The sequence below is a fragment of the Ips typographus genome, linkage group LG6 (genome assembly GCF_016097725.1).
Source record: "Ips typographus isolate SLU linkage group LG6, UJ_Ityp_2.0, whole genome shotgun sequence".
NCBI lineage: Eukaryota > Metazoa > Arthropoda > Insecta > Coleoptera > Curculionidae > Ips > Ips typographus.
In genome coordinates this window covers 3,326,849-3,341,459 of record NC_138427.1, presented here as the reverse complement: position 1 = coordinate 3,341,459, position 14,611 = coordinate 3,326,849, and the positions used below count along the sequence as shown (strand labels likewise).

Genomic DNA, 14,611 nt, shown 5'->3' with positions numbered 1-14,611 from the left:
CGGGTTTGAGCAATCGTGGTAACTTGTTCCATGGCTTGGGCTTGGACCGGTGGTATTCATTGTAGCGTATCCCAAAAACTACAAAAAAAACAACCAAATTAATTACAAAACGCGCTGAACTAAGAACTTACCAATATTGCAAGTTTGGTAGTATGGTAGTTAGGCACTAAACTCAGATCACAGAACACGTGTTAGTATGACCAGTAGTTATGTAAAGCACACGTGACAAAAGTTACACTAACCTAAGAAAAGATCCACCATGAAGTCCTTTCCGAACCGAACGCTCCCCAGTCCCCACGTCATTTAATTTGACATTTGAGACCCACCTGTTTTGTTTTGTTTTGATCTATGTTTACTTGATTAAAAATGAATTTTTCCGGCTTTCCTTATTCCTTTGATAAAAACATCAAATCTGAATTAGCTACGTTTTTAAAAACAGTTCGCCAAGCTGATTCTAATATTTTCTGTAATTTTGACGAGTATAACCGCCTGAAACAGTACTTTCCCTTGGTAAGTTTTTACATTACATACCTATACCCTATACTGACATCTAAGTAGCGCTTAAGACCCTTGTTTGCTTATTTGTGCTACTTTTGAATTAATCGAAACAGATTGATTAAACAGTAGGTATAACAAAGTGGTAAAAAATAAGCTACACCGCGCTATACACTGAGTATACTGTAGTGTAGTTTGCTGCTGAAAGGAACCACCAGCAAGACAGGCAACAGATGTGGTTATTTTTCCATTGTTTCTCTCTTCTAAATTATAATTCAAAGCTTTTGGTCAGGGGCTACCTGTTACCATAAAGAAACTGCATTCGTTTTCAGGCTCCATGGAGTGTGCAGAGCTTTTTTGACGTCACAATGACGTCACGTTGACAGTTGGTCAAACAAGGGTTTTGCTAAATTTTGCTCAGTCTTTTCTTTTCTTCTGTTTCTTTTAAGATAACAGGTATTCTTATTTGACACTTGCTAGCTTTGTTACTATGACAGCTAGAAGGTTCGTTGAAACGTCAAAATGTAGATCGTAATTTTGGCTGTCTTTTAACTGAACACAATTTTTTTCAAAAATTACAAACAACTAAAGATATTGACCGGGAAATAGAGCAATGCAAGGAAACAGGTGGTTTTAAAGATGTCATAATTTGACAGCTCATAACTTGGTCCCTGTGAGACTTAGAAAGTTCATTCGCACGTCAAAATGTAGCTAGTAATTTTGGCATTCTTTAACCTGAATGCAATATTCATTGAAAAATCACAAATAACTGAGATACTTCACATGAAATAGTACAGTGTAACTGTACTAGAAATATTGAAGGTGTCCAACTTAGGACTGCAATTGTCGTTGGAATCAAGTGAAAATTGCATTGTAGTTTCAATGGATGAGGGATATAGTCAGGATAAGAAGTATACAACACAGACTAATAAATCATAATACTTTAGATTCAAAATGTTGACTACTTCTGAAACCCCATACGAAAACGAAACACACAGTCAAGTGGAAAAGGAGTTTATACTACTGAATCTGGCCGATAACGGCGAAGATTTGCAACGTTACAAGGATATGTTTGATGTCCTAGCTAGATGCGAACGAAAACTCGAATCCATGGAATTTGAATTGTTAATGATGAAATGTCAGTTGGCAAAATCGATCACTCAATTTGAGGCATCACGTGAGATAGTATCTAAGAAATAAAGTTCGTTATTTGTATCAAATACAGTGGTCATGTTAAAGTTCGTTCCATAATAATAAATGTCAATAACAAAAAGTCTTAAGTTGTTTGAATGTTGTAGTCTGACTAATTTTGCCTTTTGGGTATCACCAGGCACAAGGCAATGCAAATATAGAATAACTGAAAAAAGAGGATTGGAACACTTAAAACTAGTTACCCTACGAACAAAGTTCCTTGTACAGGTTTATCTTTCTAACCGTCATTTACCGTCCACTCGTCTCTTTCATTCACTTTCCCACCTATTCTCTCCCTCCACTTTATACTATCTCTCATAATCTTTCTTATTTCTATTATTTCTCTTCTCTTACATTTCTTCTTGCCTTTCGCACATTTCATTTTTTTTCAACACATTCTTTTCAGTTAAGCGGACAGACTTTTCCTGAATGATACAACCGCAACCTGTCTATCCCCACTCCTTACACACATCCTACACTATCCGTTCTTTTACCTATGCCACCCATTCCCTATTCGTTCTGCCTATCACTCATTATCCACTCACACATCCGTGTTATACTTTCTCCTCTCCCACAACCTATATCCATTCGACTTCTCTTTCAGCCTCCCATTTCGCTCTTTTCGCCAACCTGCCTGCAGACACTATTTTTGCGTTTTTTCTCCTGCAGTTCCTTAAGTCGTAAAACACAAAAAAAATGAGAAAATCGAGCAAACAGGTCATTGTTGCTGATACGGTGTATTGCTGATTTTTCAATCAAATCAACCGTACAGGCGCAAAAAAATCAAAACCATTTTCCCATGTTAATCTCCTATGTCCAGGGTGCTCTTGGACACCTGGTATACAGGGTAATTCAAATTCGACCCTCACCATTGGGATCTCAGAAACCATAAGAGATACGAGAAAGTTTAAATTGGGGCAAAGTTGCGAAATTTAAAGCTTAACCAAATGCTGTTTTAAAATTTTTGATTTTCCGAATACTTCCGAAGATATCCGAAAAAAACTGAAAATTTGATTTTTTGTTTTTATTTATTTCTAACCTTATTTGAAGAGATATCCCAAAACTAAAAGCATCTTTTCATTGCCACTTTTTCCTAGCTATTCGATGATGGATACAAATTTGCCACACGACGTTTCGTTTTCTGTCAGTCATCATCAACTTTCTTTTTTCTTATGGGCGCCATATTGGATTTTTAGCCCACCAAATAGTACGTTTTATTCTGATTTTAGTGATGTATAATAACTTATGATTTGCTTCATAAATAACAAAATAATTCAATAAAAACTATTTTTACTTTAGTTATTGGCTTTGAGTTAATGGGCCGTTTTAAAAAATGTCATTATTTGACAGTACTTGTCAAACACGATAATTCGGATGATCATTAGAGCGTCAATCATAGTTAAAAATGTATCTAGAAAAGAAACCCCCGCAGAAAATATTATTATTATATAAGCATTGCTGAACTATTTAGGTTAATCAGAAAAAGAGATTTGTTAGCATTATCTCTAACTTAAAAGGCTTATTTATGTTTCCAAGAGAAAGATCATCATTTTAAGAACTTCATTTTTTGCCAAATTTCAATTTTGTATAATGTTAAGTGCAAGTTTATAGTTATTTATACAGTAAGTGACAAACCATTTTTTATTCATTCATATTTATTCGAGTGAATAAACCGGTTTAAGTCACGTGTCTTATAGAGTATTTTATTAAATTTCGACTTCTTATATTAAAAAAAAATCTAAAATTACAGTTTTATTAAATTTGCACCGCGTCCCGTAGATGTAAGATTGATGTTTGTTTGTTTACATCTGTAAATAGGCGAATGTCATTCAGAGTGATTTAATAGTTATTTATACAGCAAGTGACTTAAACCATTTTTTATTCACGAAAAGAACAACTAGGTCCACAAGCGTAGCGAGTGGCCTAAGCTCTTGGAGTAAATAAACCGGTTTAAGTCAAGTCACGTGTACACCTTTGTGACTAAGTATGTTCAGGCCAATTGCGTGTGACAAGTACTACCAAGTAATCTTCATAAAACGTCTCATTAACAAATCTAACTAAGGTAAAATCTCTAAAAGCTCTAATGATCGTCCGAATTATCGTGTTTGACAAGTACTGTCAAATAATGACATTTTATAAAACGGCCCATTAACTCAAAGCCAATAACTAAAGTAAAAATAGTTTTTATTGAATTATTTTGTTATTTATGAAGAAAATCATAAGTTATTATACATCACTAAAATCAGAATAAAACGTACTATTTGGTGGGCTAAAAATCCAATATGGCGCCCATAAGAAAAAATAAAGTTGATGATGGCTGCCAAAAAACGAAACGTCGTGTGGCAAATTTGAATCCATCATCGAATAGCTGAGAAAAAGTGGCAATGAAAAGGTGCTTTTAGTTTTGGAATATCTCTTCAAATAAGATTAGAAATAAATAAAAACAAAAAATCAAATTTTCAGTTTTTTTCGGATATCTTCGGAAGTACTCGGAAAATCGAAATTTTTAAAACTGCATTTGGTTGAGCTTTACATTGCGCAACTTTGCCCCAATTTAAACTTTCTCGTATCTCTTATAGTTTCCGAGATCCCAATGGTGAGGGTCGAATTTGAATTACCCTGTATATTATATTCATTATTAACTTTTTAGTTAACTCTAATAACTCTGTTTTTCAGCCTGATGATATAAAAAAGGCTGTTGAGAGTGAAAGTATCGACGTTTGTATTGACATTACTGAAAGTGATGAGGAGGATCATGCAGATCAACCAATTGAAAATTTAGAAAATCTCAGTCTCGCAGAATTAAACGTCAACAAATCCTCACAAATCAGTGATATTCAGGAAGTAGTGAAAGACAATCTACACACCGAAAAAACCGTATCACCAGACGCAATCAGTGGTTTAGCCCAGCTGGGAAAAGAAGATTTAGAATGTGTGTTTTCAAACTTTGCTCGAGATCTGTCTATAGAGGAAGTCCGAGATTTAGGGATGTGTTTCGTTCAACAAATTGGAATTAAAGATTCAATTATTGAAGCATACATTGGCAGTTTAGTTTTAGTTCAAGTATAATAAACTTTCATAACTAATATAGAGGTTGATTGATTGATTTTTTTTAGATTAAACAGCAGTTTGTGGCTGAACTGCTCAATCTGCTTCTGGAAATTAGTAACAAATTTGAAAACATATTAAAAACTAAATTGCTCAGTGAGTTTGATAAATTGGATAAATGGAAGGAAGAAGAAATACCCGTCGTACTGCAGTATATTACATCACTGGGAAATAACTTTAAAACAGATTTGTTATGGTATGAACTGGGATGCTGAGTGCTGAGCCTATAAATTAATTTTATAATTTCAGTAAATGGATACTTACACTAAATACACTTCATCCAAACTGCATACCCATTCTTGATGCCCTCCTTAATGCAAAAGTAGGAAACGACGTTTTATTCCAATTGGTCGTTTGTTTGGCATCTGCTGCCACAGAATTCGGAGCTGATAATAGTTATGGAAAATTTGTATACAGGGTTGTAAACTCATTTGACAGATATGTTCTGGGACTGGAACAACCCCTAAAACATATACTTGGTTGTCACAGAAGTATATGGAAATTTAAGATAGAGAAAGTTACCGCCACGTGGTTTAATGACACATTAACTCAAAGCTTTATGTAAACACTTCACTCAAGGTTTAAAAAACAAACTTGTGAAAGAAAAAATATTATTAATTATTTTTGTATCAAAAAATATGAAATAAACAAGTTTAAAATTAATGGCGCCTGTTTTCAGTCCTTTGGATAGCAGACACACCATCGATAAATCTTGTCCTGAACAACACATTGGCATTGTTGAACATACCATCTTTCAAAGACACCACTATAAACTGAAAATTACCATTTAGTTTAATTTTATTTAATAAAAGAAAAACAATATGTGATATCTACCTGAGATTTTTGGAAATGGGATCGTAACATACGTCCGATGTTTTGTGTGTGCGACAAATCTAAAGCGGCGTCCACCTCGTCCAAAATGTACAGTGGCGCTGGTTTGAACAATAACATGGCTAAAATCAACGACAACGCGGCCAAAGATCGCTGACCACCGCTCAATTCTGTCAAACTTTCCTTCCACACATTGTCCAACGATACCTTAATCTACAGCAAAAGTAAAATCGGTGGATTTCTCAAATGCATCTTAAAGACAAGAATATTCTAATTATATAAGACTAATCAATCTTTAATTAAGTCAACGATAATTAAAATCTACTAAGGATTAATAATTAAAGTTCGTAACTGCTGTGAAGTCTGTTACAAACAAATCAAATACAAAAAGAAGTAGTAGTCCATTTTCTTTCAGTGGAGTTGTACAAGTACAAAAGGAGGGAAATGACACGCAGTCGTCTCCACAAATCTTTATTACGACCTTCAAAGGCCTGCTCTACTAGTTTCGGACATATAAATGGCCATCTTCAGGAGCTCAACTCGACAATCAATGTGCGGGCTGTCTTTTTATAAAGGGGGGAGACAGTGAGACCCATGTTGTAAAAGTTTTGTGAATTTAAGGTTGTTAAAGGTGGGAACAAAGCTGAATGGAGAAAAAAAGAAAAAACTGACACTACATCCTATTTAAACAAAAATACTTAAAATTAGACCCATTTTAAGGGCTGGGTTAGACCATAGGGTGAAAAAGATAAATGTAAAACCAATCCACCATCCACGGCAGGGGCGATCGAACAGGAAACAAAAAAAAAAAAAAAAAAAAAAAAAAAACTTTTACAACATGGGTCTCACTGTCTCCCCCTTTATAAAAAGACAGCCCGCACATTGATTGTCGAGTTGAGCTCCTGAAGATGGCCATTTATATGTCCGAAACTAGTAGAGCAGGCCTTTGAAGGTCGTAATAAAGATTTGTGGAGACGACTGCGTGTCATTCCCCTCCTTTTGTAAATCAAATACAGTTTTTGGTAATGTAATATTTTTGATATTACATTTTTGATAAATAAAAAAATAGTAATTAAAAATTCCGGTTTCTTCTAAAGTAGAGGCTTGAAGACCGGTGTTGCCGCACAAGTCTATTTTCAACCGATTAAAGGAAAACCTTATAAATTATAGATCATTCAAAAAGCCACGTCCGAAAACATACACTATTGAAGACAAAGAAGAAACCGAAATAAATGTATTAGGAATGGTGGCGACAAATGTGGGACTTCAAGAAGGCGCGCCCTAAAATATTCTTAAAAGGCATAAATTCATGCCTTATATGTTATTAGGAAGCGACACCATCTTCAGCCAACAGATTCTCAAAGAAGATTGGAGTTCTGCCAGTGCTTTTCTCAGAAAGTTCGTCAAAATACAAACTTTTCGCGAAATATAATTTGGACAGATGAAAGTTTATCACCAGTGCCGGAATTTTTAATAGGCATAATGCTCATTATTGGTCCGATGAAAATCCACATCAGGCAGTCTATGTCCGAAATCAAGGGCGATTTTATTTTATCGAATGTGTTAACTCAGTTTCCAATATTCATATATGTACCTAAACACTAGATTTAAAAGAAAGTATAAATTGATGTTTGGTTTCAGCAAATTAAATAGGCTACATACAGAATAATAGAGCAAGTCCGCAAGGTAAACAATGGATAAGAGATGGAAAACCAGTAACTTAAGATATGTAATATGTTACCCAGATGACGTTTAAATTCAACTATCTGAGAATAACAATATCATCATAATTAAAAACAAAACATTAAATTTAACAGACTTCCCTTCACTAAACATCGAATAAAACTCTGAATACTGCTGCATTTGAAAATCAAATGTTGGTACTTATTTTTGGTTGATCCTGCAACGCCGCCAAATCGAGAAATATTTTAGAGAAGGTGAATCCGAACTAGGTTACCCCCAAAATTACAGAATATTGTACTTTCTAATTTACCACCTATTGTAAGATCTGATGTTCCTTTGCATTTGTTATACTTTACCAAATAAAATTACGTAACATTTTAAAAACTAATTGAGTATTTTTACTCACCTCTAAACCTTGGAGAAATTTGGTCCCTTGCATCGGTACCAGTTTGGCGTTAGCGCCAGGTAACAGTGTAGCAAAAATTGATCCAAAATCTTTAGACACTTGCTCCATTGCCAATTTAAGAGCGTGTTCTTTCTTCTCGTCTAGTTCCGAAATCATTGCAACCAGTTTCGCCCTATCAATTCTCACAATCTCTTGTTTCCGCACGATCTCTTGAAATTTTTTCTCCTCTACCTCGAACATGGCCTGCGCTTGCGTATTTATCACTCTCTCTAGTTTATGCTTCTTTTCTTGAGCAACTTTAATTTTTCTTTCCAAGTTCTGTCCTTCTTTCGACGATAATTCTTCTCCTTGTTTCATGTAGGCGTTGTTTTTGTCGATTTTTTTCGAGTACTCCTGTTCCCGATGTTTAGATGCTTTACAGGCGGCTGTTAGAGCACTAATTTCGTGACTGAATTTTTTTATTTCAAGCTCGAATTCGATGTTTTGAGCTAATAATTGATCTTTGCGCTTTAATTTGGATTGAACTTCTTTATTTTTTTGCGCTATAATCTCTTTCATCTGCTTTGCTTCGGCTTGCAGTTGCTTTACAACTTCCTGAAACAAAAACATAACAATAGTTTGTTATACTCTATTTAAAAAACTATAGAGTATATCAGGGTGTCCAAATAAGAGTGGCTTTCGGTTTTTTTGACTAAACGGCTAATCGTAGAGCTTCGGCAAAAAATAAAAAGAGACCCAAAGAATTGCTAGAAAATATTTGTCCACAAGAGGTCCTACTAACAAGTTTAACTCAAAAAAGTGGTATATCTCCCAAAATTCAAATACAACGGCACTTTTGGCAATTTGTTCGAGACTCTACGCCAGGCGAAGGGTCTTTATTAGGTTAAGAGAGTAGTTTTTCGACACATGCTGAACTGTTGCGCTAATCAGTCAATCGATAAATTATTATATTATTAATTACCTTAATTTCATCAGAACCTGCAGTGGCTTGTTGGTATTCGTCTTCCATACTTTTGATATTTTCCTCCGTGATCTTAAGCTGCTCCTTAGTCTCCTCCAACTCTTTTTTTAACTCCTGTATTTCTAGCGTTAAATTAGCATAGTCTTGCTCCCTTTTCCGCCATTCCTTGCCGCTCATCTCCGCTTTTTTTTTCGCCTGCTCCATTTCACGTTCGGCTTCTTTCAGCCTTCTCTCTTTATAGCCTGACGAATCCTTCAGCTTCGATTCCAAATCTTTCACTTTGGCAGTAAATTTCTTCTCATGTTCTTCGCACTTGGCAATTTTCGCTTTCAGTTCGACTATTTGTGTTTTTAAACCGTCCACCTCGTCTTGCAGCCTGGCAAATGAAGTATTTCTCAAACGATCTTGTATCAATTGCAACTCGTGTTTGGTAACATCAAGTTTATGTTTTAGTGCATTGTACTGTTCCTGTACGCCACTTAATTTATCCAATTTTGCCACAATGCTCTTTAACTCTTCTTCTTTAGGCTTTAGTTCGCTCTATAAACGTAAAACAAACGCATATTAAAATGTTTCATAAACGTCAGAAAGTTACTAAATACCTCGAGTTGTTGAACACGTTTTAGGAGCTTTAAGATTGAGTCTCCTTTTTGGGTGGCCCCACCGCTAAGAATACCTATATAATTTTAATTAAAAATAGTAAAAAAAAATAAACAAACTGAAATTTACCTCGCGGATCTGTTGAATCACCATCTAGCGTTACACAGCGCTTTAAAATGCGTTGGTCAAAAGTAACGCGTTTTGCAATATCGATGTTTTTACAAACAAATACATCACCGAAGACATATTCCATTGCAGCCTCTACAGATCGATCATAGTTTATTAACGAGAGAGCCGGTTGACAGTTTTCCTTTCCAACCTATTCTCACATATTACTAATAAAAAAAAAACAGGCAGAAAATAAACGTACCAAATCTTGAGCGTACTTGACGATGTTATCCTTTATTTTCTGCCCAGATATTTTATTGAGAGGAATAAAAGTGGTTCGGGTCTGTAGATCGCCTCTTTGAAGGAGCTTTTTTGAAGTTGCGTCTGTGTCTACGACAACGTTATACAGCTAAAAATATAAAAGTTCAGATAAAAAGAGTCAAAAATTAAAAATTAAAACAAAAAACAATGTCTCATACTAAATACCTTTCCAGAAGCTGCAGTTTCCAACGCCGAAGCAAAAATATCCTCTTTCATACTAAACAACTTGCAAACCACTCCTTTAACCGATGCTCTATTGAAATTCGGTTCAGGATCTCGATATCTGAACGACGTGTAAGGTCTGCGACTTTCGAATTCCTCAATCGCATCTCTTAAATTTCTCGATTCCTGATTAAGCACTCGATATCTGTTGTTCAATTCTGACATCTCGTTTTCCGAAAACTTTAGCTGTTTAATAGAGTTCTAAAAAAGAACTGAAGTAAGAAACGGTGAAATATTAATGAAGTAATTAAAACTTACTTCAAGTTGAGATACATCTTGTGCGTATTTTTTCAAGTTTGTTTCATCTTTTTGATAATCGGAAGAAGTGCCAGTAGCATTTTTAGATTTAGCTTTAAGCTGGTTTTCGCAAAGAGTTAATTGCATTGCTGCTTGTTTGCTTTCAGTGTTTGCTCTGTAAACAAAGAGTACTTTTTATTAGATGACATAAATTAGGTAAGATCCGATAAGTTATAGCTTGTTACTTTTGTTGAATGTATTATCTTCTATACTTAATAAAAGTTGAAGCATAGAGACATAAAACGTGAAAAAAAAGGAGAGGACAAATTTGGAAGAAAAGATTTTAAATCAGGTAATCAACGCTGGAAAAGAAATAATAACCAAAGCTTAGAAAGACGTCATTAAGCTGTTATAATTGTGTTCACATAAACGAAAGGGTATTAAGCGTCAAGAATTTAGGCATGTATCATCTTAGTGTTCTAGAGTGAAGACTTCTGGAGATTCTATATCAAATCCGGTAGTAACTGGTGTAAATTGAAGTGAAAATGTTTCAAAAGAAATATGTGACTGTCAATTTTGAAGAAGCCGACATTTTTTGCAAACTGTTGACTGACACTTCATTCTGAAGAATAATTGGTTGTCCCAAAAATGTTCTCTTTATTTATTTTTGAGGTTAAGACACTAACTTTTGTTTTACTTATGGAAGCCATATCTCATTTTATTATCATCTAATAGGCCATTATTTTTCAAAAGAGATTTGAATTAGCCATGTAATTCTTTAAAATTTTTGTTGTTGAAACATTTTTGTACCTTTGATAATAACTGAGATCCCAATGGTGAGCATCGAATTTGGGACAGACTGTATATTGGTATTGTCCACAGGTGGACTCAACCAGTGAGTAGCAGCCGTGAGTGTTACTCATTAGTTTATTCAAAACTGATAAGTAATAAGAGTATTATTAAACAGTCACAGAAAAACAAATTTTTTAAATTCTTGAAAATGGAAAAACAACGCTAAACACAAAACAACACAAATTACTACTATACCTTGCGACCTCTTCTTTTGCGTTCATCAATTGTCCAGCCAAAGTTTCGGTTTCACCATCATCATTAAGTTCCATACCCGCACATAACGCTTCGTATTTCTTTTGTGCCAAAGTTAGCGCTTCACTGTCAACCCGTTCATTCTCCTTCAAGCTTTCAAATAAAGATTGTACCTAAAAGACATCACTACTCAGAAATGTACTCCAATGAGAAACTGAAGTGAAAGTACCTTGTTCAGCTCAGTTTCCTTTGCTGCCAGAGCTTTCAAATCATTGGACAATGTTCTTTCTAGTTGACTAAATTTTTTCTTTTCTGTAGATATGTTGTCTTGTATGGATTTTGCTGAAGCAAGTATTTTCGCTTCTTCCTTTTCTTTCCCTTTTAATTTGGCTTCAACTTCCTGCAATTCTTTGGAAGCTTCCTAAAATATATCAAGTAACATCATTTCACTTTTTGCTATAACACTTACTGATTCATTATTTGCCGCAATAAGTTCCACTTCAGCATCGAGTTGTTCAACCGCAGCTTTATTAGCGTCAATTTTTTCCTCCAAGACTACGATTTTCTTTTGTCCTTCCTTTAATGCCTCATCAGATCGCATAAAATTGCGTTTGGCTTCAAAATACTGCCAAGCTTGAAATAATCCCATTAAATGAGTTAGATCGCGTTCAGTCCTCTGGTATTCCAAAAATTGCTCGCGTTCCTCTCTCAATTTTTTCAACTTTGGTGTTAATTCCTCATTGATAACCTTCAAATTGTATGATTTTATGTATAAAGTAGTGCTGGGATTAGAAAAACAGGCAGATAGCCAATGTGCTTAATAAATACAGCTATTTGCCATCAGCATACATGTTCAAACAGAAGTATGTCTCTAAAGAATTGGATTATCGTTTTTGACTCTAAAAATCCTTTGGTAGACTTTGATATTCCATTCAATATAAAATATAATGCAAATAACAGGAAAAAGTCAGTCAAATTTTGATAGATTAAGAACTATTTTAAAATCTAATATTCTAACAAATAAGAAAAAAGAAAGTTGATGATAAAAAAATGAGCTTTCCGTTTTGGGATATCTCTTCAAATAAGATTAAAATAAATAAAAACTTAATAAGAAATTTTTAAAGCGGCATTTGGTTCAGATTTAAATTGCGCAACTTTGCCTCAATTTAAACTTTCTCGTATCTTTTATAGTTTTTGAAATTCCAATAGTAAGGGTTAAATTTGAATTACCATGTATAGCTGAAATCTTGTTTAGTTGTGATGTTGACACCAGATTTTATTGCTGTTTTTTTGCCAAACCTGTTTTTATGAGATGTCTGGATTTTAGATGCCCTTGGCAATTTTAAACAATTTTTGGAAAAATTTTTATTGAGTTTAGGGCACTTGTAGAGACCTGACAAATTTTAAAAGGTTCTTAGAATTTTTTTGGAAGGATTAAGATACTTGTAGAGTTCTTGGGCAATTTTTAGGAGGTTTTGTATAGTATTAGGACTCCTCTATCATTTCTAGAAGTGATTCTAGAAGCAATTGGCAATTTTTGCAAGGCTTCTAGTAGTACTTAGAAGGTTCTGACATCTCTGAAATGACTGTAGAGGCTTCAGGCATTTAGGATCGAGTTTAGGACACTTGTGGCAACCTGTGACAATTTTTAGGAGGTTCTCAGTAGTATTAAGAGGTCTTGCAAGGTTTAGGATACTTGTAGAGGCCTCAAGCAATTTTTAGAAGGTTTTAAGGACTATTGTTGAGGCCTCTAGCATTGCCGAAAATGATTCTAGGAACCTCTGGCAATTTTTGAGAGGCATTCAGTAGTACTTAGAAGCTTCTGACATTTAAAACATGATTGTAGAGGCATCAGGCAATTAAAAAAAAATCTTGGAAGATTTGGGACACTTGTAGAGGTCTCTGGCAATTTTGAGGGTTTTTTCAGTAGCATTTATAAAATGATTCTAGAGGAACTTAGTAATTTAAACAAATTCTTGGACTTCCAGTAGTGCTTGTAAGCTTTTGACATCTCCAAACAGACTGACAGTAGAGGCTGTCGGGCAATTTAAAAAAAAAGCTTTAGCTTTTACAACTGTCTAAAATAGTCTAAATTTAATTTAAATTTAAGTTTTTAAAGTTTAAACCACATTTTAATGGTCACATGATTAATTTTGACAGATATCAACTGGCCTTTACAGTGGTGCAATCTCTGCATTTTTTTGTTCAATTGTCAAAAACTATTTGCAACACTTTGTATAAACTTTTATATGTCAATGTATAGCCAATCAAATGAGCTTTCTATTGACATATAAAAGTTGATTGGATAGTGGTCCAATCTTGTAAAATTTGATGTTCAATGGATGCCTGTTTTTGTATTGAGAGGATATTAGAAACAAATATTCACTTACAGCTTGAAATTCTGCAAGCTTGGCATCCTTTTTCTCTATAAGTTTTTGAGTGTCTTGCTTTTTCACTTGATACATTCTGGTACCAGCAGCTTCATCCACCATAGAAAGAATCTGCAAAAAATGTATATTTGTTATCTAATTCATGGTTAAACTATCATATATAAGTCTTACTTCAGGTGGTTTCATATTTAAAACTTTGGTGATCCGTCCTTGCATAATCAAAAAATGTGGATTATTAACATTAAGTTGTATGGAACAGAATAAGTCTTGGATTTTTTTGCCAGTCACATTAACACCATTAATTAAATATTTATTTTTTCCTCCCAGTGCTATTTGTCTAGTGATAGTGATTTCTTCAACATGTTCAAAGCCTGAGGGGCTTTGGGCTGGATTGGTATTATCAAAGACAATTGAAACAACAGCTTTGTTTATCCCACCTTGACCGCTTTTATAAATAAGGTCCTGCATACTGTTAGCTCTAACCTGTAAGTGTTAAACTGGGGCTGAAGCTCATTGTAGTACAAAACAACATTCACTTACATGAGTTAGATTTGAAATTCCCAGAACAAAACAAATTGAGTCTAGGATATTACTCTTTCCGGTGCCATTTAAACCAGTGATGGCATTAAACAATGGATCAAATCCAGTGACTTCGGTTCTTTGGCCATAGGACTTAAATCCATCCAGTACTATAGATTTTATATACATTTTACTGTGGAAGAATGTTTTTTAGTCAAAAAAAAAGGAAAATGTTATTAAGTTGCCGTGTAATATTTTACCTGTTATTGCCTAGACTTTTACCTTTTTAAAACCCTTTTAAAAGTTTTAAATACAACAACCGTTTTAAAAATTTGTATTTTGGTCAATTTTGTTTGGTTTTGTCTTGTGTCTGTTGTCTGTCATTGATTAAAACTTCAAACGTCAGAATCAAACAGGACTGTTCGTTTTAGCACTCTATAGAGCAAATCAAGTATTCTATCAGTCCCCGCTGAACACTTCGAAATTTCGAATCTT

General features: G+C 34.3%; 2 protein-coding genes across 3 annotated transcripts; one reads left to right on the top strand and one right to left on the bottom strand.

Annotated features, from left to right (window-relative positions):
* Positions 1 to 297: 297 nt before the first annotated feature.
* Positions 298 to 5,457, top strand: LOC145730071 (uncharacterized). Its single transcript, XM_081981059.1, has 4 exons — positions 298 to 510; positions 4,363 to 4,749; positions 4,803 to 4,990; positions 5,044 to 5,457. Exons 1-4 carry the CDS (start codon positions 367 to 369, stop codon positions 5,357 to 5,359), a joined length of 1,035 nt encoding a protein of 344 aa, XP_081837185.1. The 5' UTR covers positions 298 to 366; the 3' UTR covers positions 5,360 to 5,457.
* SMC2 (structural maintenance of chromosomes 2) lies at positions 5,389 to 14,514 on the bottom strand. 2 transcript variants are annotated; one of them, XM_081981057.1, is made up of 16 exons: positions 14,377 to 14,514; positions 14,138 to 14,309; positions 13,769 to 14,080; positions 13,598 to 13,708; positions 11,677 to 11,955; positions 11,437 to 11,628; positions 11,211 to 11,380; positions 10,185 to 10,338; positions 9,870 to 10,127; positions 9,646 to 9,792; positions 9,405 to 9,594; positions 9,278 to 9,351; positions 8,676 to 9,215; positions 7,715 to 8,308; positions 5,629 to 5,838; positions 5,389 to 5,567 (listed from the first exon to the last, which is right to left on the bottom strand). In XM_081981057.1, exons 2-16 carry the CDS (start codon positions 14,303 to 14,305, stop codon positions 5,454 to 5,456), a joined length of 3,513 nt encoding a protein of 1,170 aa, XP_081837183.1. In that variant the 5' UTR covers positions 14,306 to 14,309; positions 14,377 to 14,514; the 3' UTR covers positions 5,389 to 5,453. The 2 variants fall into 2 exon arrangements, with proteins under 2 accessions (XP_081837183.1, XP_081837184.1); XM_081981058.1 differs by having other exon boundaries at positions 14,399 to 14,505.
* Positions 14,515 to 14,611: the final 97 nt, after the last annotated feature.